We start from the raw sequence: 25,585 nt of genomic DNA, 5'->3' as shown, positions 1-25,585 counted from the left end.
TTATTTTATTTTTTTGATTGTGGCTTTCTGGTAGTCTAATAATTCTTAAATGATCTCCCTAGGATCTATTTTTCAAGGTAGCTGTTTTTCCAGTGAGGTATTTTGTATTGTCTTCTATTTTTTATTGTTTTGATTTTGTTTGATTGTTTCTTGATATCTCATAAAGTCATAAGCTTCTACTTGCCCAGTTCTAATTTTTAAGGAATTATTTTCTTCCGTGAGCTTCTGTACATTCTTTTCCATTTGGTTAATTCTGCTTTTTAGGAAGTTGTTTTCTTTTTCCAAGATGTTAACTCTTACTCTTATTTCTTTTCCTAATTTTTTTCTATCTCTTTTATTTGATTTTTAAAATACTTTTACTTCCTTTCTGTTAACCTGGGCAGTTTGTGTTTTTGTAGATATTCATCCACATCTCTAAGGTTGTCAAATTTATGGGCATACAATTGGGCAAAATAATTCCTAATTATTGTTTTGATTTCCTCTTCATTAAAGGTGAACTCACCCTTTTCATTTTTGATACTGGTAATTTGATTTTCTTCTTTCTTTTTTTAATCAAATTGGCCAAAGGTTTATCAATTTTATTGGTTTTTTCATAAAACCAGCTCTTTGTTTTATTTATTAATTCAATAGTTTTCTTGGTTTCAATTTTATTAATCTCTCCTTTGATTTTCAGTATTTCTAATTTGGTATTTAATTGGGGGTTTTCAGTTTGCTCTTTTTCTAGCTTTTTCAGCTGTATGCCCAGATCATTGATCTCCTTTTTCCCTATTTTATTCACGTAAGCATTTAGAGATATAAAACTTCCCCTAAGAACTGCTTTTGCTGTATCCCATAAGTTTTGGTATGTTGTCTCATTATTGTCATTCTCTTGCATGAAGTTATTAATTGTTTCTCTGATTTGTTCTTTGGCCCACTCGTTCTTTAGAATTAGATTATTTAGTTTCCAATTAATTTTTAGCTTATTTTTCCATGGTTCTTTGTTACAAATAATTCTTATTGCATCATGATCTGAAAAGTGTGCTGTGACTACTTCTTTCTGCACTGGATTGTGAGGTTTTTATGCCCTAGCACATGGTCAATTTTTGAGTATGTGCCATGTACCGCTGAGAAGAAAGTATATTCCTTTTTATCCCCATTCAGTTTTCTCCAGAGGTCAATCATATGTGCCTTTTCTAAAATTCTGTTTACCTCCTTAACTTTTTTCTTATTTATTTTGAGGTTAGATTTATCAAGTTCAGAAAGGGGGAGGTTGAGGTCTCCCAATTTTACAGTTTTGCTGTCTATTTCTTCCTGTAACTCCCTTAACCTATCCTCTAAGAATTTGTATGCCTTACCACTTGGTGCATATATGTTAAGCAATGATATTGCTTCATTGTTTATGGTGCCTTTTAGCAGAATATAATGTCCTTCCTTATCTCTTTTAATTAAATCTATCTTTACTTTTGCTTTGTCTGAGATTAGGATTGCTACGCCTGCTTTTTTTACTTTAGCTGAGGCACAACATATTTTACTCCAGCCTTTTACCTTTACCCTGTGTGTATCCCCCTGTTTCAAATGTGTTTCTTGTAAACAGCATATTGTAGGATTAAGGTTTTTAATCCATTCTGCTATCTGCTTCTGTTTTATGAGAATGTTCATCCCCTTCACGTTCAGAGTTATGATTTCTACCTGTGTCTTTTTCTCCATCCTATTTTCCCCTGTTTATGCTTTTATTTCTCCCTTTCCCCTTCTCCTCGTCAACAAAGTTTTGCTTTTGACCACCGCCTTCCTCAGTTTACCCTCCCTCTTTATTCCCCTCCCTTATCTTACCATTTCCCACTTGCTACTTCTCCCCTCCCTTCTGACCACCCCCCTCCCTTTTTCCCCCCTTCCCCTCCTACTTCCCGTAGGACAAGTTAGATTTCTAAACTTATCGGGGTATGTTATTCCCTTCTTGAACCAGATCAGATGACAGTAAGGCTCAAATACTTCTCTTCTCCCTCCTTTCTTTCCCTCTACTATAATATGTTTTTGTGCCACTTCATTTGGTGTAATTTGCCCTTTTCTACTACCTCCTTACCTCTTCTCTCATAGCCCTCCCTTTATATCTCTTACTTATATTTTTTATCTTTACATCAGTTAATTTATACAGGCATTCACAATCTATGTATATCCCTTTCAATTGTCATAATAGCTGTACCATTCTCAAGACTGACATATATATGTGTGTGTGTATGTCTATATATATAAAAATACATAAGATGATATAATCCCACATAAAGATGCAAACAACCTGCCCTTACTGGTTAATAAGGTTTGTGGGGTTTTTCCCCCGGTTACCTTTTTATGTCTCTCTTGAGTTTTGTATTTGGAGATCAGATTTTCCATTGAGTTCTGGCCTTTTCATCAGGAAGGTCTGGAATTCCCTTATTTCATTGAATTTCCATCTCCTTGCCTGAAAAATTATGCTTAGTTTTGCTGGGTAGTTGATCCTTGGTTGTAGTCCCAGCTCCTTTGCCCTTCGGAATATCATATTCCAATTTCTCCTGTCTTTTAATGTGAAAGCTGAGAGATCCTGCGTGATCCTGACTGTAGTTCCACGATATGTGAATTTCTTCTTTTTGGCTGCTTGCAGTATTTTCTCCTTGAGTTTATAGTTCTGAAATTTGGCTATAATATTTCTTGATGTTTTCAGTTTGGGATCTCTTTCAGGGGGTGATCGGTGAATTCTTTCAATGACTATTTTGCCCTCTGGTTCTAGGACCTCTGGGCAGTTGTCTTGGATAATTTCTTCGAAGATACTGTCAAGACTTCTTTTTTCATCATGGATTTCCGGTAGACCGGTAACTCTTAAATTGTCTCTCCTGGATCTATTTTCCAGGTCAGTTGTTTTCCCAATCAGATATTTCACATTTTTTTCTATTTTTTCATTCTTAACGTTTTGCTTTACTACTTCTTGGTGCCTCATAGATTCATTAGCTTCCACTTGCTCAACTCTAATTTTTAATGAGTTAAGTGTTTTCATTTTGCTTTTGAGTCTCCTTTTCCAATTGGTTGACTTTACCTCTCAGGGTGTCATTTTTTCTATTTAGATTCTGAATCTCCGTGGCCATTTCGCCAATCTTATTCTTTAGGGACTTTTCCATTTTTTCCATGTTTTCTTTTACCTCCATATTTTGGTTTTTAAAATCCTCCTTTAGCTCTTCCAGCAATGCTTTTTGGGCTGGAGACCAGTTCATATTATCTTTTGAGGTATCCGATGTATCTACAGTGTCATTGCTGTCCTCTTCCATATTGGTATTTTGATCTTGCCTGTCTCCATAAAAAAAAATCTATTGTCCTTGGTTTTTTTGTGTTCTTCTTCATGTTTGTTGGTTTGCCTTTTCCTAGCTTTACAACTGTCTTTGGGGCTCAGGGCTCTCTGTCCCAGCTTTCTTATTCTGGGGGTTGTGAGTCTAGAATTATAGCCTTCAGTTTCCTGAGGTGTTGGGGAGGGGCCTGGCTCCCTGACTTCTCACTCCCTATGGGTGTTCTCCAGCACTGTTGCTTTTCAGCAGTGGTCTCAGCTGTTTGTTGTTTGAGCTGATGTCTGGCACTTCCCCTGGGGGAGCAAGATTACATCTGGGGTCCTGGTGTTGACGCCTGCCAACTCTACCCCTCTGGGACTAATGAACTTCTACTATTTGACCACTGAAGCCCCGCTTCTTTCTCCTCTGTTCTAGCTTTCTTTTTTTTTTCCCCAAGGAATTCTCTGGGTGGTGGGGGGGGAGGGATTAGAGCCATTTACCCGGCCATTATGTATTCCCAGAAGCCTCGTTTCATTCCTTCAGGCTGCAAGCCTCAGGTGTAGGTGTTTTCCCAGCTGGTGGCATTGCGCTGCCTCTTGTCGCTTCCACAGACTGCTGTCCTGTGTTGGGAGGCCTGGGGATCTGCACTGGTTTCGGGCGCCCAGCTTTCTCCCAGCCTGTCTCCCATGTGGATTTGTGTTGCTATTTTTTTAATCATTATTTATTTAATATTTTTAGTTTTCAGCATTAATTTTCACAAGAGTTTGAATTACAAATTTTCTCCTCATTTGTACCCTCCCCCCCCCACTGCAAGATGGCATATATTCTGACTGCCCCATTCCCCAGTCAACCCTCCCTTTTGTCACCCACTCCTCCGCATCCCCTTTTTCCTTATTTTCTTGTGGGGCAAGATAGAATTTTATGCCCCATTGCCTGTATATCTTATTACCTAGTTGCATGCAAAAACTTTTTTTTGAACATCCGCTTTTAAAACTTTGAGTTCCAAATTCTCTCCTTTCTCCCCTCCTCACCCACCCTCCCTAAGAAGGCAAGCAATTCAACATATGCCACACGTGTATCATTATGCAAAACATACTCATACTCATGTTGTGAAAGACTAACTTTATTTTGCTCCTTCCTATCCTATCCCCCTTTATTCAGTTTTCTCCCTTGACCCTGTCCCTTTTCAAAAGTGTTTGCTTTTGATTACCTCCTCCCCCATTTGCCCTCTCTTCTATCATCCCCCATTTGTAACTCCTTCCTCCTTCTTTCCTGTGGGGTAAGATACTCATTTGAGTATGTATGTTATTCCCTCCTCAGGTCAAATGTGATGAGAGCAAGATTCACTCATTCCCCCTCACCTGCCCCCTCTTCCCTCCCAACAGAACTGCTTTTTATTGCCACTTTTATGTGAGATAATTTACTCTATTCTGTCTCTCCCTTTCTTCTTCTCTCAACATATTCCTCTCTCATCCCTTAATTTGATTTTTTTTTAGATATCATCCCTTCATATTCAACTCACCCTGTGACTGTCTATATATATGTATATCTGTGTGTGTGTATGTATATGTATATATATATATGTATGTGTGTGTGTGTGTGTATATATGTATATATATATATATATATATATTCCCTTCAGCTACCCTAATACTGAGGTCTCATGAATTATATACATCATCTTTCCATGTAGGAATGTAAACAAAATGTTTCAACTTTAGTAAGTCCCTTATGATTTCTCCTTCTTGATTACCTTTTCATGCTTCTCTTGATTCTTGTATTTGAAAGTCACATTTTCTATTCAGCTCCGGTCTTTTCACTGAGAAAGCTTGAAAGTCCCCTGTTTTATTGAAAATCCATAGTTTGTCTAGGAGCATGATACTCAGTTTTGCTGGGTAGGTGATTCTTGGTTTTAATCCTAGCTCCATTGACTTCCAGAATATCATATTCCAAGCCCTTTGATCCCTTAATGTAGAACTGCTTGATCTTGTGTTATTCTGATTGTGTTTCCACAATACTCAAATTGTTTCTTTCTGGCTGCTTGCAGTATTTTCTCCTTGACCTGGGAGCTCTGGAATTTGTCGACAATATTCCTAGGAGTTTTCTTTTGGGGATCTTTTTCAGGAGACAGTCTTTGGATTCTTTCAATTTCTATTTTATCCTCTGGCTCTAGAATATCAGGGCAGTTCTCCTTGATAATTTCTTGAAAGATGATATTTAGGCTCTTTTTTTAATCATGGCTGTCAGGTAAAATTATCTCGCCTGGATGTATTCACCAGGCCAGTCATTTTTCCAATGACGTATTTCATGTTGTCTTCCATTTTTTCATTCCTTTGGTTCTGTTTTATAATATCTTGATTTCTCATCAAGTCACTAGCTTCCACTTGCTCCAGTCTAATTTTTAAGGTAGCATTTTCTTCAGTGGTCTTTTGGACCTCCTTTTCCATTTGGCTAATTCTGCCTTTCAAGGCATTCTTCTCCTCATTGGCTTTTTGGAGCTCTTTCGCCATTTGAGTTAGTCTATTTTTTAAGGTGTTATTTTCTTCCGTATTTTTTGGGGTCTCCTTTAGCAAGTCATTGACTTGTTTTTCATGGTTTTCTCACATCACTCTCATTTCTCTTCCCAAATTTTCCTCTACTTCTCTAACTTGCTTTTCTAAATCCTTTTTGAGCTCTTCCATGGCCTGAGACCAGTTCATGTTTTTCTTGGAGGCTTTTGATGTAGGCTGTTTGACTTTGTTGACTTCTTCTGGCTGTATGTTTTGGTCTTCTTTGCCACCAAAGAAAGATTCCAAAGTCTGAGTCTGAATCTGAGTCCGTTTTCACTGCCTGGCCATGTTCCCAGCCAACTACTTGACCCCTGCATTTTTCGTCAGGGCATGACTGCTTGTAGAGTATAGAGTACTTTGTCTCAAGCTTGAGGGGTTGCACTGTTGTTTTCAGAGCTATTTCTACACAGCAAGCTCTGCCACACCAGCACTCCTCCTCCCCCAAGAACCACCAACCCAGACTGAGACTCAGATCTAAGCAGGCTTTGCACTCCTGCTTGGATCCGCCACTTAATTCCTCCCACCAGGTGGGCATGAGGCGAGAAGCAAATGCAGCTGTAGTTCTGTCTTCAGAGCTGCACCACCTCCTTGCCCTGGGGCAGTGACTGCCTGAACTGTGAACTCCTCTCACTCTGTCCCCACAGCTTTTCCCACTAACCTTCTCTGTTGTCTTTGGTGTTTGTACGTTGAGAAGTCTGGTAACTCCCACAGCTCACTGATTCAGGGTGCTAGGGCCTGTTCAGCCTGGCTCCTGGTCTGAATGGTCCTGGCACAGCCCACACTGGGCTCTACTCTGCTCTGCTCCCAGCTATATGCGCAGACCTTACCCAGCGACCATCCAGGCTGTCCTGGGCTGGAGCCCTGCTTCCCTCTGCTATTCCATGGGTTCTGCAGCTCTAGAATTTGTTCAGAGCCATTTTTATAGGTTTTTGGAGGGACCTGAGCTCACCAAGTCCCTGCTTTCCTGCCGCCATTTTGGCTCCACCCTGCTGTATACCTAATCTATTCCACTGATCCACCACTTTATTTTTTAGCCAGTACCAGATCATTTTGCACATTACCACTTTATAATGCAATTTGAGATCTGGTATGGCTAGACCACCTTCTTTCACATTTGTTTTCATTGATTCCTTTGGTATTTGTGACCTTTTGTCCTTCCAGATGAATTTTGGTATAATTTTTCTAGCTCTATAAAATAGTTTTTGGTATTTTGTATGGTATGGCACTGAATAAGGAAATTAATTTAGGTAGAATTGTCATTTTAATTATATTGGTCATCCTCCCCATGAGCAATTGATATTTTTCCAGTTGCTGAGATCTGACTTTATTTGTATGAAAAGTGTTTTGCAACTGTGATTTCAAATAGTTCCTTACTTTGTCTTGGCAGTTAAACTTCCAAGTATTTTCTATTCTGTGGAGTTATTTTAAATGGAATTTCTCTTTCTGTCTCTTGCTGCTGGAGTTTGTAATATATAGAAATGCTGATGATTTATGTGGGTTTATTTTATATCCAGTAACTTTTCTAAAATTGTTAATTATTAAACTAGTTTGCCTGCTCCTTTTCTGCTCTACTGTTGCCAGCCATATGTTGGCTTAGCTTTCCGCCTAAGTTAGCAACAAACTGTTCTCATGTGGAGAAGCACTCTTAATCTGTTGACATTAAGTGTTTCTGTAGCTGTCTTGCCTTGAGGCCTCTGTTTTTGTTGAATGCTAATGTTTAACTTGGAAAGCATAAGTCCCGATTGGTCCACCACTCTGCATCACACATCACCTTTGTTACTCACATGGCAAGATTCTTGACATTGTCCTCTTTAATCGGCTGGTTCTTCACCTGTGAGATGGTCATCTACCTGAAAACCAGTGTGGCTTAAGAGAAGGCAGAAGAACAGTCAATATGGTGTTTATTGTTTACTGCCTGACAACTCTAGGAGAAATGCCAGAAACAGAACAGAGGTTTGTCCACAACATTTGTTAATCTGACCAAAGCTTTGGATATTGTCAGTTGTGTGGGCTTGTTGAAGATCATGGCAAAACTTGGTTGCCCAGAGAAATTCATCAGTATTGTATGCCAGTTCATGATGGCATGCTTGCACAGGTCTTGGATAATGGAGGATGTTCTCACTCTTTCCCAGTCACCAGTGGAGTGAAACTGAACTGTTTGCTTCCTCCCATGCTTTTTAGCATGATATTTTTGAGGGATGTTGTCAGATGCCTTCAATGAAGATGAAAACAGCATCAAGGTTAGCTACCGCACGGATGCTAAATTCTTCAACTTGAAAAGGCTATAAACTAAGACTGAAGTGGAGGAAGAGTTAGTGCTTGACGTTTTGTTTGCAAACGATTATGTGCTCAGTGCAGCCTCTGAGACTGAGATGCATTAGTGTATGGATTGATTCTCTGCTACTTTCACCAATTTTGGCCTGACAGTTAACACCAAGAAAACAGAGGTTCTCCACCAACCAGCATCACACTATCCATACATGAAACTACCATTTACAGCAAATGGAGAAATTCTGAATACTATGGATAAGTCCATTTACCTTGGCAATATGCCTTCCAGGGATGTACACATAAATGATGAGGTTGACACACACATTGCCAGAGTTACCTCAGTGTTTGAGATGCTCTGAAGGAAAGTGTGGGAGAGAGGAGTATTAGGCTGCCTATCAAACTGATGGTTTGTAGAGCCATTGTGCCAACCTCATTGTTGTGTGCCTGTGAAACCTGGCCAGTATACCAGCGTCATGCCAGAAAATTGAATTGCTTCCATTTGAATTGTCTTAGGAAAATTCTGAAGATCACCTGGCAAGACTGAGATCCTTCTTAAGCTGAACTGCCAGGCATTCAAACTCTACTTCAGAGAGCACAATTCCAATGGACTGGCCATGTTTTTTGAATGACACACGTATGATTGCCTAAAAGACAATTTTATGGAAAACTTGAACAAGGCAAGTACTCACAAGGAGGTCAGAAGAAACCATACAAGAACACTCTCAAGGTCTCTCTAAAGAACTTTGGAATTGATTGCAAGACATGAGAGACACTGGCACAGGACTGGCCAGCATGTTGTACCTGCATCAAAGAAAGTGCTGTGCTCTATGAGCAAGGCAGAATTGCACTAGCTCAAAAGAAATGTGAAGTGCACAAATTTAGAAACTTCTCCACTCCAGATGTTTATATGGATTATTTGCACCTGACCTGTGGGTAGAGCCTTCTGAGCTCATATTGGTCTGATAAGTCACAGTGAGACACACTATACCTTGACTTCAATATAGTGATGTCATTTTGGTCTTCTTTGAACATGAAGGGCAACAACCAATATTCTTTCTCCTTTTTATATTATTATGCATATACTTCTCTGTGTACATATTGTATTCTCCTCCACTAAACTATAAGCTATTTGAAGGTCCAGGTTGGTTTTTTGTTTTAGGGTTGTTATTTTGTATCCTCAATTCCTAGCAGCTAGGCTTGCCTTTAGTGGGTGCTTAATAAATGCTTCTTGGATTGGAATAGGAGAAGGACATCCCAGATTAAGGGAGTAGTAGTGTGGGAAATGCTGAGTGGCCTCAATGCCTATAGCATAGAGAGAGTGCATAAAGGTGCGTAGTGGGAGGTTAGGTTGCAGGATTTAGAGTTAGAATAAACCTTAGAGATCATATCATTGAACCTATTGATTTTGTAGGCCTAAAGAAATTAAATATCTTAAGCAGTAGCACCGGAATTTGAATACAGGTCCTTAGACTTCAGATCCAGTGCCTTTTCCCCCTATGCTACGCTGCATTAATTTACTGTATTCAAGGTGAGGTTGTGTTATAATTAGAATTTTGGGACTGATGAACAAAAAAAGAACTCATTAAATCTCTGGTAAGTGGGGGCTCAATCATAGATGGCCCTGAAATCCAGACAAAGGAATTTGAACTTAATTTTTTGGCATGGGGGATTTTTTTCAGGAGACCTTGAATTAAAGTGACATCAGGGGATGGAAAGAAGGGAATAGATTAAAAAGTGACACAGGTACAATCTATTGGAGGATGAGTATAAGGACAATGAAGAGCCAGAGAAGATAAAGTTCAGCTCTAACAGATTGCCCCCTCTGTCATTCCCACTCTTTCCTTTATTTTCATCTCTGTCTCTCTGAATACTCACTCATTTCCTACTGCCTACAAACATACTCACATCTCCCCCATCCTGAAAAAAAAACCCTCACTTAATTTTTCCAACCCTGCTATCATTCTGTAGCTTTACTGCCCTTTGTAGCTAGAGTCTTCAAAAAGGACATCTAAAATAAGTGTCTCTACTTTTTCTTTTCTCACTCTTTTTAATTCCTTACAATTTTCTAGCTCTCATACCTGGACTGTTGCAATAGCCTGCTGCTGGTGGGTTTGTGTATCGGTAATTAAGGTGGGACTTTCATAGTGTTTTAGAATGCTAAATTAAGTGCCTTTGATTAAGTCTTACTAAGTACAAAGCTCCAGGCACACACCCTTTTGCTAACTGGGTGTAAAGCCCCCGATTCACACCCTTTTGCTGATTAGGTGTGAATCCTTCAAGCCCTGAACTCAGAAGTTAGCATTTTGTCTGGGGCTCTCACACCCTGGAAGAGTGGTGTGTGACTTGTAGAGACTCTGGGCAGCTGTTAAGAGCTCCCCAGCTTGTAAACCCAGATGTTGGGACTTTGTTAAACCCTGGTAACTATGAATTGTGATTTGAGCCAGAAAAGGTCTGTCTGTTGAGGTTTGTAATTTGTTTGTATTTGTTTTGGAGTTCAGGGTGCTGGCTTTTCCTCCTGAGTTATATACGTATGGTGGATTAAAGTGAGATTGTTAACCTCTTAAAGTTACTTTCCTTATTAAAACAGATCAAAAGAACCTGTGCTGGCAGCTCTTGTTGCTGGTCTTGTTGGGTTTTACACAGCCACAACAGCTGCTAGTCAAATTGTTGTTCCAGTTTGCCTGTCTCAAGTCTCTTTCCACTCCAGTCCATCCTTCAGTCAGTACAATGATTTTCCTAAAGCATGGGTCCAATCATATCACCTTGCCCTCCTACCCAACAAATTCCAGTGGCTCCCTATTGCCTCCAGGATCAAATACAAAATGCTGTTTGACATGCAAAGTCCTTCATAACGTAGCCGCCTCCTACCTTTCCAGTCGTCTTACACCTTGTATTCTTTGATATGGTGACACTGATCTCCTGGATGTTCCACAATAAGATACTCAATCTCTTGGCTCTGGACATTTTCTCTGGCTTTCCTCCATAGGTAGAATGCTCTCCCTCCTCTGCCATACCTACTTACTACCCTAACTTCCTTTAAATCCTAATGAAAATCCCAACTTCTACCCCTCTTAATTCTAGTGCCTTCTCTATGTTAATTATTTCCTACTTATCCTGTATATTGCTTGCTTTGTATATACTTCTATGTTGTGTCCCCTATTATATTATAAGCTCCTTGAAGTCAGGAACCATCTTTCGTCTCTTTTTGTATCCCCAGCACTTAGCGCAGTGCCTGGCATGTAATCCTTGTTTATTGATTGATTGAGATAACTTAAGGGATGAAATATCTGCTTTGGGAAAGCTAGTGCTAATGCATGGAAAGTGCCTTTTGGTCATCTGGTTTCTGTTGCTGATATAGCCAATGACTTATTTAATAATAATGATTATTTCTGCTGTGCAGGCATTAAATTCTGCTTTTATAATTCTTATTTCTCTCTTGAACCATTCAGGAACATCCTGCTGTGGTTCCATGCTCTTTTGAGAACCCACGGGGTGGGCTTCATCAGATGTTGATTCATATCACCCCTTCTCCCACCAGCCTCTTCTAAGTTATCTCACCATACTCTCATACTGGAAAACTCACTTTTCACTGGCCTCAGTCTCTGTTCCAAGTGACTTTTTGTGGGGGGATGGGGAAGGGACCAAAACTGGCCCAAATTCTATGCTAGTTCTCTTTGTTTCAGGTCTGGTGGATCTACACATGTGCAATATTTCCAGTATTAACCATGTTGCAGAAAAAAAAATCAAGAAATATAAAAAAGTAAGAAGTTATGCTTCAGTCTGTACTCAGAGTTCATCAGTTCCCTCTCTATAGATGGATAGCATTTTTCATCATAAGTCCTTTGGAATTCTCTTGATCAGAGCAGCTAAGTCTTTCACAGTTGATCATTATTAAAATATTGTTGTTACCATGTATAATGTTCTTCTGGTTCTGCTCACTTAACTTTGCACCAGTTCATATAAGTCTTCCCAGGTTTTTCTGAAACTATCTCCTTTATCACTTCTTATGGCACAACAGTATTCTGTTACAATCATATACCACAACTCATTCCCCAATGGATGAATATCTTCTCAATTTCCAGTTCTTTGCCACCCAAAAAGAGCTGCTATAAATATTTTTGTACATTGTATATAGGTCCTTTCCCCTTTTCTTTGATCTTTTTGGGATACAAACCTAGTAGTAGTATTGCTGGATCTGAGTGTGCATAGTTTTACATAGCCCTTTGGGCAGATGAACAATCAGTCTTCAGAAGAAGAAGTCAAAGCTACCAGTAGTCATTAAAAATGCTCTAAATCGTTATTGGTTAGAGAAATGAAAATTTAAATTCTGAGGTACTACCTCGTACCTATCAGATTGGCTAATCTAACAAAAGGAAAATCATAAATGTTGGAGGGGATGTGGAAAAATAGGTACACTAATTCATTGTTGGTGGAGTTGGTAACAGGTTCAATCATTCTAGAGAACAATTTGGAACTGTGGTCAAAGGGTTATAAAACTGTCCCTTCACATCTCTGTTCACCGATAGGAACGTTCATCAGTGAAACCTCTCCTACCACCAAAACAAGACTTCCCTCTTTTCCCTTCCTTTTTCAAACCTTAATGCCCTCCTCATTAGTTTCTTCTTTTCCTAGGAGACTACAGTGATCATCTCTTCATTGCTAGTCCTCAGTTTGATTTGGACATATTACCCATTTCCCTCTATCCTCCTCTTCCAATCCCCACTTACATGCACTTTTTGTAATGTGGTCCCACAAAAGACATTGATATAGATGAGGTGTCACCAGGTTCTGTCTACAGTGCCCCAGACTTGCCTCTTCACCGTTATCTCCACCTGACTTCCATTTTTACCCCTGTTCTCTGCATTTCAAAAAAAAAAATGTTTCAGTGACCCCCTTTTTAAAAAATCACTATTGCCGGCCGGAAGTGCCGAGCAGCCGCACACCCCCTTATGGTGGCGGTGGCGACAGCAGCAGTGGAGGCGACAGCGACGACGGCTTTGGGACCGTGACGGAGAGCGCGAGCCCGGCGACCCATCTCTCCCCTACTCCCCATGCTATGAGCCCCCTGACACTGCCCCGACCCCGACCGCCGCCGGGACGATGGTGAAGTATTTTCTGGGGCACAGCGTGCTCCGCAGCTCTTGGGACCAAGTGTTTGCTGCCTTCTGGCAGCGTTACCCCAACCCCTACAGCAAGCATGTGCTGACGGAGGACATCGTGCACCGGGAGGTGACCTCTGATCGCAAGCTGCTGTCCAGGCGGCTTCTAACGAAGACCAACCGCATGCCCCGCTGGGCGGAGCGCTTCTTTCCTGCTAACGTAGCTCACTCGGTGTACATCCTCGAGGACTCTATTGTGGACCCACAGAACCAGACCAATTTCACCTGGAACATCGACCATGTCCGGCTGATGGTGGTGGAGGAAAGATGTGTTTACTGTGTGAACCCTGAAAACAGTGGCTGGACTGAAATCCGACGGGAGGCCTGGGTCTCCTCCAGTTTGTTCGGGGTCTCCAGAGCTGTGCAGGAGTTCGGCCTAGCTAGATTCAAAAGTAACGTGACCAAGACCATCAAAGGCTTTGAGTACATCCTGGCCAAGCTGCAAGGTGAAGCTCCTTCTAAGACACTTGTTGAAACAGCTAAGGAAGCAACTGAGAAGGCGAAGGAAACTGCTTTGGCAGCTACCGAGAAGGCCAAGGACCTGGCCAGCAAGGCCGCCACCAAGAAGCAGCAGCAGCAACAGCAACACTATGTTTAAAGAAGTCATCCTACTGCTTCCCCTGCAACAAGAGGCCCTGCTGCCCTCCCAGATCGCCAGTATCCAAGGCTGAGAGCCTCTTGGCAAGATTGACATTGGGCCTGGAGCCCCAGCCCCTGAGACCATCAGTGTAATGCAACCCCACAGACAATCCAGCTCTCGTCCCATTACCCACCCTGTGTCCGAGTTGTAATTTATCATTAAAAATCAATTTTCAGTGCAAAAAAAAATCACTATTACCCTTTCCTCCTCCTCCCCAAATTAAAAACCAAGATTAAAAAAATGTAACATAAGCATATTCAAGCAAAACAAATCCACACAGTGACCATGTTCAAAAATATGTTTCTTTCTGCACCTTGAGTCCAGCTCCTCTTTTCCAGGAGGTAGGTAACATGTTTCATTTCAGACCAGAGTTCTTATGTCCCTCAAAGTTGTTGTTTTTTTACTATGTTGTTATTGTATACATTGTTTGCTTAGTTACATTCTCTTTGTTCTGTCTTGGTTCCTACAGCCTAGGATTCTCTGAAACCGACTCTTTTGTCTTTTATGGCATAATAACATTTTGTTGTTTTACTTTTATTTTTTCAATCCCCCATCAAAACAAAGAAAAACAAAACCCTTGCAATAAATATGCACAGTCAAGCAAAACAAATTTCTTCATTGACTTTGTCCAGTACAATTCCTGTTTTACATCATCACCTCACTATCAGGAAGTGGGTAGCATGCTTTTTCTTCGAATCTCTGGAATTGTTGTTGGTGACTGAATTATTAGTTTGGTTAAATTTTTCAAAGGTGTTTGTCTTTACAATGTCGTTTTTATTGGCTACATAGTTTTCTTCTGGTTCTGCTCACTAAAGTCTGTGTTGATTTATATGGCTGTTCCTAGATTTCTCCCGAAACTGTCCCTTTAACAATTCCTTCTTGGGCAAAAATATTCTATAGTATATAAAATATACTATATATACTATATATTCACCTATTACATTATGTTTAGCCATTCTTCAATTGATAGGCACCCCATTTAGAATCCTATATTTCATGTCTTCATTTTTTTTCTCCCTTTTAATTTCGTTTTTAGAATCAAGAAGTTTGCTTTGCTTGAGGCTGCTCTTTGCCTGATACTAATCTCCCTCTTGTCTCTCCCCCTCCTACTCTCCCCATCAATCCTTACCTATTTCTCTGTTGTGTTTGCTGTATTTCTACACCAAACTGTGTGTTCAGTCCTCCTTCATCTTGCAGATAAGAGTGGAGTTCATGTGCTACCCACCCCTACTTCTTTTCTTAACATTTGTATGTTGTTCTCTTCAAGCATCTAAATTATGAGACATGGCAAGTTTCACCTCCTTTTCCTCCTTTTTACACTAGTATATTCCTTTTACCTTCCGTTCTTTTTCCTGTTTTAAAAACAGGACTGAACCAATCCACCTCCGGCTTCTCTATTGTTCCAGGAGATCCAAGAAAACCCTCTTCACGAATTCAAATCTGGCATCAAACACTTACTAGCTTTGTGACCCTAGGCAAGTCACTGAACCTTAGTATTTGCCTGAACAAGTCACTGTTTGCCTTAGGTTCCTTATCTGTAAAATGAGCTGGAGAAGGAAATGTCACACCGCTCCAGTGTCTGCCAAAATAAAAACAAATCCCAAATATGGTCACAAAGTGTTGGACATGACTGAAACAACTGAATGACAACAAAAGTTTTCATTTATGTTTTCTTGAAAAAGTGTCAAAACCTTTTTAAAAAATCATTGTTTTCAAAAAGTCCAATGATTCTTAGATGAGCTTTCTTGACTTATTTTCTGGACATTTTCAAAAATAGAAAATACTTTACATTTTCTTCTATTTTTTCAGTCTTTTGGTTTTCTTCTAATATTTCTTGCTATCTCATGGAATCATTGATTTCTGTTTGATTCTGGTTTTCAGAGAATCCATTAATTGAATGAGGTTTTACCACTTTTCTCTTCTAAGCTATTTATTCTCTTACCAGTTCCTTCTTCAAGAATTTTTCTTTCTTGCTTGCTTCATTTCTATTAAGTATGTTTGTCCTTTTGGAAAATCCATTTTTTGTCCTTGAGACTCTACTTGAAATTGTTATGGTGTTACTTTCCACTGGATTTTTGAGTATTTCTAGATGTACAATAATTTTTTTATACTAGTCAGTATCTTCGATGTGCTTATCTCCTGCTTTAGTTCCTACATTGGGGCTTCATGCCAGGGCCAGGCACCACAATTTGCTGTACTTTTCGGTGGAGTGGTTGGCCCTACACCCTGGGTCCTCTTGGTCCATAGTTTGACTCCTTCTTCCTGGGCTTAGATTCTCCCTACATCTTGGATATTTAGTGTACTAGATCTTCAAGGCTTCCTATTGCATGTCAGGACAGTGTGCTAGGGATCTTAGAGACCTTGACTAGTTGAAACTGCTAACAATCCCTTCCAAGGTCCTCTGCTATGGATTTCTGGCTATTCTGGGCTTTTCTGCAGAAACCCTTGCAGGCTACACTGATGTCTGACTGGGAAGATACAGCCATTGTATACAAATCAGGCAAGGTATATGCATAGTTTCACATTGCCCGTTTCAGTTCGGCGCAGATTTGCACACAGATTGAGCTTATGCTTTTGAAGTTTTGTGGTTTCCTTTCCTGTTGGGGTCCATTGCCCCCCAACTCCATCTCGAGGACTATGAATGAGGCGGGAGATGAGATGGTTATTGTTTAGCAAGCAGGATTTTTATGCAGTACTAGCCTTCGTTACTGGGCACAAGCAAGCTCGTGCACGATCCTCTAAGCCTATCAGGAGCCCCAGGGCCATGCATCACAGCTCTTGGACAACTCGTTTCCAGTGCTTATTTGGAAAGGGGGCATGTGCTGTTCACAGCCTGCCTTATCAGAGGAGGAGGAGCCGAGCCGGACTGTATAGCCCCAGATAATTCCTTTTGTCCACGGGACTGTCCTTGGGCCTCAACTCCCAAGCTCATCAGGCTCTCAAGAGCCCCTTACACCTTCCTATCTCACCGTTTCAGTGAAATCACTAGGAAGTTGTTTTCTTTCTAGTTCCTTCCTTCCTTCCTTCCTTCCTTCCTTCCTTCCTTCCTTCCTTCCTTCCTTCCTTCCTTCCTTCCTTCCTTCTTTCCTTCTCTCTCTCTCTCTCATTCTTTAGTCTTTCTTATCTACACAAATCAGCAGGTATTTATTGAGCGCCTACTATATGCTTAGCACTATGCTAAGTGCTGGCAATACAAAAAAAAGGCAAAAAAAAAGCAGTCTGTACTTTCAAGGAGTACACATTTTAATGGGGGAAACAACATGTGAATATCTAGGTATAGGCAAGTTATATAGTGGCTAGATGGAAGGTTACATGGAAGGAGAGACATTAGGAGCTAGGGGCAGGTAGAACTAGAACTAGGAAAGGCCTCTTGTAGAAGATGGAATTTGAGCTGAGTCTTTTTAAAAAAATTTTTTATTTAGTATTTTATTTTCCCCGTTACATGTAAAAACAATTAAATTATTTCTCCTGGATCTATTTTCCCGGGTCAGTTGTTTTCCAATGAGATATTTCACATTGTCTTCTAGGTTTTCTTTTATTGTTTCTTGATTTCTTATGAAGTCATTAGCTTCCATTTGCTCCATTCTAATTTTCAAGGAATTATTTTCTTCAGTGAACTATAAACCTCCTTTTCCATTTGGCCAATTCTGCTTTTTAGGGCATTCTTCTTCTCATTGACTTTTTGGATCTGTTTTACCACTTACCACTAGGCTAAAAACCTAGTCCATTTTAAGGTGTTATTTTCTTCAGTATTTCTGGGGGGTCTCCTTTACCCCAAGCTATTGACTTGTTTTTCCATGATTTTCTTGCATCACTCTCATTTCTCTTCCCATTTTTTCTTCTGTTTCTCTTACTTGATTTTCAAAATTCTTTTTGAACTCTTTCATGGCCTGAGACCAATTCCTATTTTTCTTGGAGGCTTTGGATGTAGGAGTCTTGACTTTGTTGTGTTCTTCTGAGTGTGTGTTTTGATCTTCCTTGTCACCAAAGGAAGTTTCTACAGTCAGAGTTTTTTTTCCCATTGTTTGCTCATTTCCCCAGCCCATTAGTTGACTTTTTAACTTTTTGTTAAGGTAGGGCTCTGCTTCCAGTGTGGAGGGCATGCTGTACCAGGGGTTGTTTTCAGACAGCCTTCTAGGGACCCATAAATTTTTGGTACTTTCAAGGTCATATAAACTGAGGAGAGGTGTTTGCACCTCCTGGTCTGTGATGGACCACAAGCACTCTTTTCTGTCCTGGAACTGTGAGGAGGATCCCCTCCCCACTGCTGCTACAAGCTCTGCTATGCTAGAGCTCCTCCTCGCCCCAGGACTGAGACCCAGATCCAAGTACAGGCAAAGCAACAGAGTCATGCCTCAGTGATGGTAAAAGGACCCCTGTAATCTCCTTCTCACCATTTGTTCAATCCCCTTACCATCTATGGGCTGAGTGCTCCAGAAGTAGCCAGTGCTGCTGCAGTTGCTGCCACCACTGATTCAGTTACTTCTGGTTTGCTGGGGCTGGTGTTGTACTGGACTGAACTACAGTCTTATGCAGGTGCAACAGACCTTTCCTGCTGATCTTCTAAGCTGTCTTTAGTGTCTGTGGGCTGAGAAGTCTGGAAACCACCATTGCTGCCAGTGATTCAGTTCCCTAAAGACTTCTCTGGGTTTGCTGGTGCCTGGTCTGTGCAGATATGGCCTGTACTGGTCTTCACTCCTCTTCTATCCTGATGGATGACCCATCTTTCCAGAATGATTTCACATGATTTCCCTTCACTTACTCTAGGCTCTAGGAAAATTTGCCTGCTTTCTACTCCTCACACTCATACATCCCATCTCATTTCTCTGTGCCTCTGCTTCAGGATGGGTGTCCCACATGCTTAGAATGTACTCCTGTATCAGTAAGGTGAAATTCACAATATCACTGGTGACCACGAATATGCTTGTATAGTTCAGAATTGCAAGATATGAGACTCTCTATGTAGAAGGCAGAAGAAGTAAAACATTTATTCAAACACCAGAAGGTCAAGTCCCAAAACCAGTAATTCCAATTCGACATAACAACAATTGTATCCCGAAGCCAGTAAGTCCACTTCAGTGTAACGGCAAGGAAATTAAAACACAATATTGAAGCAAAGAGCCAAGCCATCCTGTAACCTTCCCCTCCGCTAGGGCCTTCTCATGAATACTCACTCACAAATCCTGTCTGTCTAACTCTATCCTCTCCTCCTGCAGTTCTGAAAGCCCTTGCAGTTCTCTCTCTCTCCATCTCTGTGTTTCTCCATCTCTCTGTCTCTCTTTCTCTCTTAGCCCTTCTAGTTCTCTCTCTGTCTCCTTCTCTCTGTTTCTTCCAGTTATCCATCTCTGTGTCTCTGCAGTACTTTCTCTCAGTCCTTCCAGTTCTCTCCCTCTCCCTGTTCCTCTCGACCTTCCAGGTTGTCTTGGGCTGGAAATTTGCTTCACTTGGTCTTTTTGTGGTTTCTGCTGCTCTAGAATTTGTTTAGAATCATTTTTTACAGGTATTTGTAGAGGTTTGGGGGAGAGCTCAGGTGAGTCCCTGCCTTTACTCTACCATCTTGGCTCCGCCCCCTGAGCTGAGTCTTAAAAGAAATCAGGAAAACTACAATGCAGGGGTGAGGGGGCAGAGCATTCTAGACATGGAAGATAGCTATTGGAAAGGCATGGATTTATGAAATGGGTTGTTGTAATTCTTTAAGGAACAATTTAGGCCTGTGAATCAGGATCATGGAGCGTTGATGGAGAGTGAAATGTAATAAGACTGTTCTGGATTTGTTTTGGTAGGTGTACTTCAGGTATTTTATAATGTCAGGAGTTGTTTTAAATGAGGTATCCCTTACTATCTCTTCTTGCAGGGTTTTGTTTGTGATATATAGGAATGCTGATCACTTATGCGGATTTCTTTATATCTTGCTACTTTGCTAAAATTATTGTTTCAACTAGCTTTTTAGTTGAGTCTTTGGGCTTTTCCAAGTATATTATTATGTCATCTGCAAAAAGAGATAGCTTTTTTGTACCTTATTATTACTTTATTCTGGTGCCTTCTGTTTCTTTTTCTTCTCTTACTGATAGTGCTAGGATTTCCAATACAATATTGAATAATATTGGTGACAGTGGGCATCCTTGTTCCACACTTGATCTTAGTGGCTAGCTTATCCCCATTGCACATAATGCTTGCTGGTGGTTTTAGATAAATGCTATTTTATCAATTTCAGGAAAAATTCATTTATACCTAGACTTTCAAGTGTTTTTAAGAGAAATAAGTGTCATACTTTATCAAAAGCTTTCTGCATCTATTAATATAACCATATGATTTTAGAAAACTTTTATTATTGATATAATCAATTATGTTAATAGTTTTCCTTACATCAGATTATCCCTGCATTCCTGATATAAATCCCATTTGGTAGAAAAATAGTTGGTTTTTAAAAAAATTATTTAAAAGAAAGTAACTTTAAAAATTTCATTTGTCTTATTAAATGTTTTGCAATTGCATGTAAAAAATTTTACTATCTTTTAAAAAGTTTTTGAGTTCCAAATTCTCTCTCCCTTTCTTCTCCCTCCCCCATTTTTGAGAAGGCAAGAAATTTTATTTTGATTGTACAAGTGAAATCATGGAAAATGTATTTCCGTATTAGCCATATTACAAAAGAAAAGACAAACAAAATCAAACAATAAAGGTAACGAAAAAATTTATAAGTGTACTTCAGTCTGCATTCAGAGTTCACCAATTTTTTCCAATTCTTTGCCACCACAAAAAGAGCTGCTATAAATATTTTAATACATATAAGTCATTTTCCCTTTTCTTTTATCTCTTTGGGATACGGACCTAGTAGTGGTATTGCTGGGTCACAGGGTATACAGTTTTATAACGCTTTGGGCATAGTTCCAGATTGTTTTCTAGAATTGGTTGGACTAGTTATAACTCCACTAGCACTGCTTTAGTGTCACAATTTTTCCATGTCCCTTCCAGCATTTGTCATTTTCTTTTTCTGTCATGTTAGCCAATCCAGTAAGTATGACTTCGTGCCTCAGAGTTGTTTTAATTTGCATTTCTCGATGCAGTAGAGATCTAGAGTATTTTTTTTCCTGTGACTATTTGTAGCTTTGGTTTCTTTCTCTGAAAACTGCCTGTTCATATCCTTTGACCATTTATCAACTGGGCAATGGCTCTTATTTTATAAAATTTATAAATTTTCATAAATTTATAAGTTTTTATACATTTATAAACTTTTATAAATGTATAAAGTTATACAATATTCAGTTCCCTATTTATTTGAGAAATGTGGCTTTTTATCAGAGTAACCTGCTGAAAAATTTTTCCTTAGTTTCCTGTTTTCCTTCTAATTTTGTCTACGCTAGTTTTATTTATGCAAAAATATATTTTCATTACTGCAAACTTTTAATTTGTTGTGAATTGTTATACAGTGAATGAGCTCATTCTTTTAATTTCCCAGTGACATTTTGCATTAATAGTTACACTATGGTTATCCATTTATTTTTTAAATTTAGTTTTTAAAGAACTGTCAGCTTTTATAATTTTTTTTAAAGTTACATGATAATTTTATTATATATTTAAAAGGAATAGCCAGCTGTCCATAATAGATTTGCAGTTTCATGTGCAATCATCTTTTTTATTCTACTTCCTTATGAAAATGCTTGTGTTATTTCATAAATTTAAAATAAAATAAAAAATTAGAACTTACTTCACAAAACTGAGTATAATCCTAGAGGTTAAAGATGAATTTTTAATGAAGTAGAGGACTTCCAAGCAATCTTGATGAAAAGGCCAGTTATGCAGATGTACTTTGGACTTCAAACACAGGAGTATGGAAAAAAAAACATTAATATTAAATACGAATATTGATAAAGGATCAAACAGCAACTTTTATAATCTTTTGAGATAATTGAGACTGATTTATTTTTTGAATTAATTTCTCAAAGTCACATTTTCAATCTATTTTATAAGAAAAATTGTTTCTACCTCATAAGCTCCTTGGTTAGGGCAATAATTTCCTGTTTGGATATTCAGACATCTGTTGTGGGAGAAAAAATTGTCTCTTTTTAGGAATGTCTAGCTAAAATTTCATCTACAAAGAGGTATTTTAAAGTATGAGGTTTTTTTTCCTAATCTTTGTTTCTTATTTGACAAGGAAAAGCAACTGATTGATGTGAACTCAGAATTCTAAGATTCTTTTAAAAGTGACTTGAAAATACAGAAAATTTGCCTTTAAAACAACAAAAAGTTATTCTTTCTGTTCCTTCCTATGCTAGCATCATGGCAACACCAATTTTTAATAAGTTGAAAATTCTGTGGTGAGATGTATATGGTAGCTTTGGAGCAAGCATATTTATGCAGTATTTAAGTTTTAGCTTCCTTTTGGCTTTACATCTCCTTTCTCTTCTAGTATTATTTGGAAAGAAATATAATGGATTCATCATTGTCAGTGCTTCACAAGAACATGAACATTTGATGAGCAGAAGGACCTACTTTGTCACTGTTTAAACAAATAACTGTATGCCTTGTAGACTTCCCATGTCTTGAAAAGCTTGTGCTATACAGAGAGATACAGCTAGCATGAAAACCATATTTTACTTGAGTGCAGAAGGAAAGCTTTTCTAAACACTAAAAAAGTGTTCAGAATTTGTATAATCATCTAATTTATCTTTAGTTCCATACTTGCAATGATGTAGTATTGCAACAATCTATTAGCAGCTGCTGTAAGGGTGTAAGAACCACCAACATCCAGGGCACAAAAAGCTTCCAACACGGGTTCTTTTGATCTGCATTACTAAGGAAAGCAACGTTAAGGGGTTATCAGTCTTATTTCAATCCAACATACAAGTGTCAATCACTTAGTTCAGGGGGAAAAGGCAGCACCCTGAACTTCAGAGCAAATACAAACAAATTACAAACATGAACAGACAGACCTTGTCTGATTCAAATCTCAGTGCATAGTTACCAGGATTTAACAAAGTCCCAGCATCCGGGTTTACAAGCTGGAGGGCTCTTAACTACAGCTGCCCGGAGTCTCCACATCAACACATCTCCAAGAGTGAGAGCCCCCAAGGGAGAATGCCAACCTCTGTTCAGGGTCAAAGGCGAGTCACACATGTGACTCACCCACATGACCTAAAAGCATCACAAAAATGCGACTTGAACCCATGTGGTCTGAAAGCCTCTGATGCCACAGACATGTCACTCAAACCCATGTAAACTAGGCTTTCCCTTGAGGCAAGGAGATCATCAAAGACTCCTAATTTAATCTAGGAAACAAAGGCCAAACTCTTCAAGGACACTTGATTGAATAAGTGTTAAAAGCCCATTTTAATTACCAATGCATGTAGCTGAATAAAATCCTCCTTTTCCTCCTCTTCAACTCTAATTATTTTTATTACTTTTTAATTTCATTTTTTGCACCTTTTTCTAAAAAGGATTTATTTCCCTCATTTTCTTTATTATTTATTTTCCCTTTCTGTCTATTCCTGAGTTTTATTCTTTAAATCATGGTCCTTATTTATTCCTTCTTTTTGATCTGTATTCTTCATGGAATTAAAGCTTCTAATGTACCAATTTGGGATTCTTTATTGTATATAATTTCTATGTTATTGCTTCATAGGTCTTGCTTACTAAGTCTCCTTTTTCTATTAGGGCCTTTCTCCAGGTGATAGAGACAATAAAAGTATTACCTCAATGGCAGGAATTTTGCTTTGTCCCTGATTGTGCAGTTTTTTACTACCCTTTGCCCTCCCCATTTGACGTGAAATCTCCTCTCTGGGTTCATGCCTTTTCACTCTTCTGAGTTTCTTTCATCCTCAGAAGCTCTGGTTTCCTTTTTACTGAGGCAGGATTAGTGGTCTCTCTAAGCATTAACTCCTTGTAGATTTTACCCATCTCCATTTATAGAATCTTCACCACCCCACCCCACCCTGCCCCTCACCATGTTCTTCGATAGGATCTATTCCTACTACTGGAATATTTTCCCTTTCTTTTCCCATCTCTTTACTTTTTCTTTCCTCCAGTTTCAATCCCTCCCTTTGTCTCTTTACTCTTTCCCTTGTAGGCTTTCCTTTTCCTGAGAGACTGTAGTATTTATTTTTAAATTTATTAAATTTATTTATTCTGAAGGTCTTTATCCTGGTTGCTTCCAGAATTTGATGTTTGTCAGTTGAGTTGTTAAATTTAGTTACTATGTGTCTTAGAGTTTACAACAAATTTTTTATGTTTTTTGTGTTTTTCCCCCCTGAGGTGATCTTTGGATTCTTTTGATTGTTACTTTGTCGTCTGTGTTTAGAAGTCCTGGAGAGTTTTATTTTATTATTTCTTGCATTACAACTTTCAAATTTTTTGACTCATTTTATTCTTAGAGACTTATATTCCTAAGTTGTCTCTATACATGTTATCTTAAAGATCAATGTTTTGCGTGTATGAAGATTATGGTTTCTTTTAATGTTATTGCTTGTTTTTCTTTCTCTTCCTCCAAATTGTCCTTCACTTCCTTGTATTTGTATTTCCCCAAACAGTTGTTCTTTCTTTATTTCTTTTGTGAGGTATGCTAGAGTGGATTGAAGTTTTTCTGTTCTACTGATTACTTTTGCTATACAGTCCATAAATTCATCTCTCACAGTTCTAATTTCTATTTTAAACCTTTTGCAAACATTCTTCTGTGGTTCCATGCTTTCTTGGGAATCCACAGGGTTCTCTACTTCATCAGGTGTTGATTTATTTTCTTTTTTATGCAATGTTTATTCAAAATTTCTGGATTCTTTTAGCTGGTCTGAGGTCCTTATTCCCTTCTGTTATTAATATTTTCCCTGTTGATTCATCCATTTATGGTCAAGACCTTTAACTGATTTATCCTTCCTCCTGAGATCGTTGGTAGTTTCATTCTTTTTCCCTCCGTTACCCTATTGCTCATTTTCTGAGTCCTTCCTCTTTTATGGCAGTTTTCCTGGGGGCTGGGCCCCAAAGCTGTACCAGCCTTCTCTCACTCCAGGCAATTCAGAGTTCAAGAGCGTCAGTCTCTATGCTAGGTGCCTTCTGAAGGATCGAAACTGGCTATAACTCTTTCCAGTACTCTTTACCTCAGGCCTAGTGGACATACCCCCACCTTGTGGTTTTGTCTTAGTTCCTTCTGTTCCTTATTTCCATTTTAAGTCTATTGTTGTTGTGTTTGTCCTTAGTTTTTGAAGAGGACCATGACATCAGGGAAATGATGACATGACTTGCAGTTGACTTTGATTTGAGTGAGGGAGGGCTGTGCAAGGTCTCCAGCCTCGCTTTTTCCTCCAGAGCCATCTGGATCCAGCGACCTGATGTTCATCAGGATGACTGGAGATGGCCCAGTATGCAATGGGAGATCTGGTCCTTTTAGGCTTGGGCCTTTTCATGTACTCACTTAGAGTAAGTAGGTTATAGATTGGCTTGTACAACCTTGCTAGAAGATGGTGGCTAGTGAGGTAGTAGTGCTAAGTTAGGAGTAAAGAATTAGCTTTATCTGTTGTTAGTTCAGGTGGCTAGATGGCTTAGTGGATAGAATACTAGACTTGGAATCAGGATGACCTGAGTTCAAACCCAGCCTCAGAAACTTCCTAGCTGTGTGACCCTGAGCATGCCTCTGTCATTGGAGAAGGAAATGGTAAACCACTCTAGTATCTTTGCCAAGAAAACACCATGAAGAGATGTCCACAGGATCATGAC

The 25,585-nt window shown here is 39.3% G+C and overlaps 2 protein-coding genes across 2 annotated transcripts in view; both read left to right on the top strand.

Moving 5' to 3' along the window:
• DENND5B (DENN domain containing 5B) overlaps nucleotides 1-25,585 on the top strand; it is a 219,489-nt gene that overhangs the window by 20,379 nt on the left and 173,525 nt on the right. The window lies entirely within an intron of this gene.
• Nucleotides 13,187-13,899, top strand: LOC118849912 (PRELI domain-containing protein 1, mitochondrial-like). The gene is made up of 2 exons (XM_036759005.1): nucleotides 13,187-13,691; nucleotides 13,725-13,899. The coding sequence occupies exons 1-2, from the start codon at nucleotides 13,187-13,189 to the stop codon at nucleotides 13,841-13,843; spliced, it is 624 nt and encodes a 207-aa protein (XP_036614900.1). The 3' UTR covers nucleotides 13,844-13,899.

This window comes from Trichosurus vulpecula, chromosome 5 (assembly GCF_011100635.1).
Source record: "Trichosurus vulpecula isolate mTriVul1 chromosome 5, mTriVul1.pri, whole genome shotgun sequence".
NCBI lineage: Eukaryota > Metazoa > Chordata > Mammalia > Diprotodontia > Phalangeridae > Trichosurus > Trichosurus vulpecula.
The sequence above is the reverse complement of the archived record's forward strand: the minus strand, read 5'-3'. Positions and strand labels throughout refer to the sequence as shown.